The sequence below is a fragment of the Typha latifolia genome, chromosome 15, assembly GCF_019914945.1.
Source record: "Typha latifolia isolate L0001 chromosome 15, TyphaL0001v2, whole genome shotgun sequence".
Taxonomy (NCBI): domain Eukaryota; kingdom Viridiplantae; phylum Streptophyta; class Magnoliopsida; order Poales; family Typhaceae; genus Typha; species Typha latifolia.
The window spans coordinates 6193643-6197397 of record NC_133100.1 but is presented as its reverse complement, the minus strand read 5'-3'; the positions used below and the strand labels follow the sequence as shown (position 1 = coordinate 6197397).

General features: G+C 40.9%; 1 protein-coding gene across 1 annotated transcript; it reads left to right on the top strand.

The window, feature by feature from the left end:
* Positions 1-1416: 1416 nt before the first annotated feature.
* LOC140802002 (uncharacterized) lies at positions 1417-3472 on the top strand. Its single transcript, XM_073157405.1, has 2 exons — positions 1417-2304; positions 2766-3472. Exons 1-2 carry the CDS (start codon positions 1502-1504, stop codon positions 3388-3390), a joined length of 1428 nt encoding a protein of 475 aa, XP_073013506.1. The 5' UTR covers positions 1417-1501; the 3' UTR covers positions 3391-3472.
* Positions 3473-3755: the final 283 nt, after the last annotated feature.

Here is a 3755-nt window from a genome sequence, read left to right as displayed (position 1 = left end):
TGTTAATTAGGTTTTTATCATATTTATAGAGACCGAATAGGGCTCAGCAAAGATAATTATGAATAAGAAAGAGCTAATTCATGGATAATCATGTTTATCTGAAGACATTGTATACTCAGTTAAGAGAATCTTTATCACCGATCGTTTAGAGTGATATCAAATAAGTCATTCTATTAGTTTGTTGTTATGTTTCTAATTATTTATTTATAGACAAAAAAATACCCCCTCATCTTTAACCTCCTTCCCTTGCCGTTTTTTTTTCAAATCTTAATCCTAAATATTATTCTCGAAACCGCTACTGCTACCACACCATTTATTAACATTACTTACTTCTAAGGCCCTCTTCATTACGGGTGTCAAAATAATCGAGCGGCTAGGGCTCTATCTGGCTTGGCTCAAGCTGAGCCAAACTTAAATTTATTTTAAGGCTTAATTTGAATTTTGAGCCGAGTTTAAGTTGGAGCAGGCTCACTTAGGCTCGACTTAAGAGGCTCATTTACCCTTGCTATGTCCAATCGAGATCATAAAGTCATAGACATATCAGATCCCACCAACTTGACAATGTATTTAATTGAGATAAATAACACACAAAATCGATTAATACACGTGGCAGAGAACGATTAATTTGCTAAGAGTGGTAAATAAAATAATCACATGCCAAGGAGATGAGCCAGTGGATATCAATATATCATAGTAAAAATAAAATAAAAATAAAAGCAAGGGACAACTATTACTTCTACTTCTCGCTCTCTTCTTTCTATCTCTTCAAAAGCCCCTCAAAGATCCATACATCACTCTCTTCCTCCTCCTTCATTGACCGACTCTTTCAGCTACAATGTCCTCCTCCATTGGTAGCATTAGCTGCCTCCTTCACCACCTCATTTAGCCTCCTCGTCCTCCATCGGCTAGTTGTCACCGCCCCCTCTTCCTTCGGCCTCCTCCTTCTCCATCGTTCTCCTCCTCTTTCGGTAAGCTGCTATCCTCACTGCCATCGCCTCCTCCCCTAATCAAGCTCGGCTCACTTTGGGCTCAGCTCGAGTTGAGCTGAGCCAAGCCTGAGCTAGAGCTAGCTAGCTCGCTTAGACTCGGCTCGTGTACACCACTGTAACCACATGATCCTCTTGACTGCATCGGTTTCAATTGTAGTGATTGATTTGCTATGAGAGTGAATATTTACTATGGATAAAAAATGTTCCATTTCAATGGATTACCTAAGAAATGTAAAATTTTAGGAGTATAATAATCATTTTGTCACCTGCAACTTTTGATCATTTTGATTAATTAAGAAGGTTAGAGGAAAAAAAGACCAGGGAATGAAGGTGAAAATGAGGGTCAAAAATGTAATTAATCCTTGAAATAACTTCTCCTTTTTCTCTACTCTCTTCTCTCAATAAATACTATACTATATGTATGAACATCTCAATTGTCTTTAGCTTCCAATAAAACTCACCACGGCGTACTCTTTCCAACATCCAATCCATACTCAAATATATAAATCAAAATGCTGAGATCCACCTTCCCTCTATTCTCCTACACTATCCCCCTTAGAAGGCCTCGAGTTGCTAAACTCTGCCACTCATTTTCCCCCGCTACAGAACGCCCACCAACTGTTTGTAAATATTCCTCCTCCACAGACCGCATTCCAAAACCAACTCCACCCACCTCCGCTTACATCCACCTTCCATTCTGCCGAAAACGTTGCCACTACTGCGACTTCCCTATCGTCGCTCTTGGCTCCTCCTCCTCCTCCTCCTTGGCCAAGCACAATGATGAGGACCCCAGGATCTCCAATTACATCCAACTCTTGCTTCGCGAGATCGAGGCCACCAAACCAAAATTCGACACTTACCCACCTCTCGAAACAATCTTCTTTGGTGGCGGCACACCGTCCCTCGTGCCACCGAGGCTCATTGCATCTGTTCTTGATGCGCTGCGATCCAAGTTTGGCATGTCGGCACACCCGGAGATGTCGATTGAAATGGACCCAGGGACGTTCGACAAGGGGAAGCTGAATGAATTGCTGGCACTGGGAGTGAACCGGGTGTCGCTCGGGGTACAGGCGTTTCAAGAAATGCTGCTACAGGCCTGTGGGAGAGCTCACGGTTTAAAAGAGGTCCATGAAGCTATAGAGATTGTGTCCGATTGTGATGGGCTATCGAACTGGAGCATGGACCTCATATCATCTCTGCCGCATCAGACGACAGAGATGTGGGAGCAGAGCTTGAAGTGTGCCGTGGATGCTCAGCCTACCCATGTCTCTGTTTATGATCTGCAGGTGGAGCAAGGGACCAAGTTTGGCCAACTGTAAGTAATGCTACATTCCTGCTTTCTAACATGCCAACTCAAAAGACAAACTTATTTTTCTATTCAAGAACTTATGTATCAATGGAAACATATTCGCAGAGTCATTCTAGTGCCAAGCATTAGAATCATTAGACTTATTTAAATTATATATCCCTTATCCAACTGAAGTTGTTAATTCTATTCTTAAAGTTTCTGATAATATTCTTCTGGTTCAGAGTGCTGGACTCTAGACACTTTAAGAATTTTTAACATGGTCAAAAATGTTATCAGATCAATGGAAGGCTATTCTTGGGGTCCTTTTAGGGCCAACTTTAAAATTATTATACTGCAAACCTTTACATCTTTTATCCTAAAAAAGTTAGCAGTTGTGTTCAAGATTTCTTATCTAGTTTTGCTTGTCTAAGAAAATACTTGCTACCTCTGAGATTTCGTAAAGCGCTCACTGAACTTGGCTTTTACAGGTATAGTCCAGGAGAATTTCCTCTTCCCACCGAGGACCAATCTGCGAGCTTCTACAAGATGGCTTCTGAAATGCTCTCGGGAACTGGTTACAACCACTATGAGATTAGTAGCTACTGCAAGGATGGCTTTGAGTGCAAGCACAACCTCACATACTGGCAGAACAGAGCATTTTATGGCTTCGGTCTTGGGTCAGCAAGCTACATCAGTGGTGTCAGGTTCTCGAGGCCGAGAAGATTGAAGGAGTACGCTGACTGGGTCCAGGGGCTGGAAGATGGAACAGTGAGTCTTGACACAACTAATGTCGAAACAAAGGATAAGGCAATGGATGTTGTGATGCTATCTCTTAGAACAGCAAGAGGACTAGATGTACAAAGTTTCAGTAGATTCTTTGGACAATTTCTGACCCTCTCTTTGTGCAAAGCCTTCAGGCCATTTGTGGAGACTGGACTTGTGGTTGCCATGGATGGCGAGGGAGGAGTATTGCCTCCCCAAGATTTCGAGTTGCATTTAAGTGGCGATTATGATATAGGTGAAAGAGTTGCATTCATTAGATTGAGTGATCCAGATGGCTTCTTGCTCTCAAATGAGTTGATTTCTATTGCATTTGGTGTTATATCCCCATAATGTCAATTTTTTTTTTTCATTTTGTAAACTCACCTATCAATTCAGTAATATTCACCTTCATAGCAGTTTCCGAGTTCAGTAATATTTTGAGTTTTTAGAGTGAATTCACATTGTATCAGGGTGAATTGAATTGATTGAATGTACTTAGACTAAATATCAACATTCCCATCTTTCTTTGAGAAGAAACTCTTTCCATTCAATTCAGAACCATGTCTTGATCCTATTCATGGAGGATAGTAACAGAAAAAGGGTTTATTTGCAAATTATTTGACAAGGTGTGGTCGATTTGCAAAATATGAAAAGAAAGGTATTTTTCGCAAAATATCAAATAAGTAGGTGGTAATACGCAAAAATCCGAAAAAAAT

Coding starts and splice junctions, on each gene's coding strand:
- LOC140802002 (XM_073157405.1), top strand. CDS start 1,502: ATGCTGAGATCCACCTTCCCTCTATTCTCCTACACTATCCCCCTTAGA. Junction 2,305..2,765: donor GGGACCAAGTTTGGCCAACT/GTAAGTAATGCT, acceptor TGGCTTTTACAG/GTATAGTCCAGGAGAATTTC.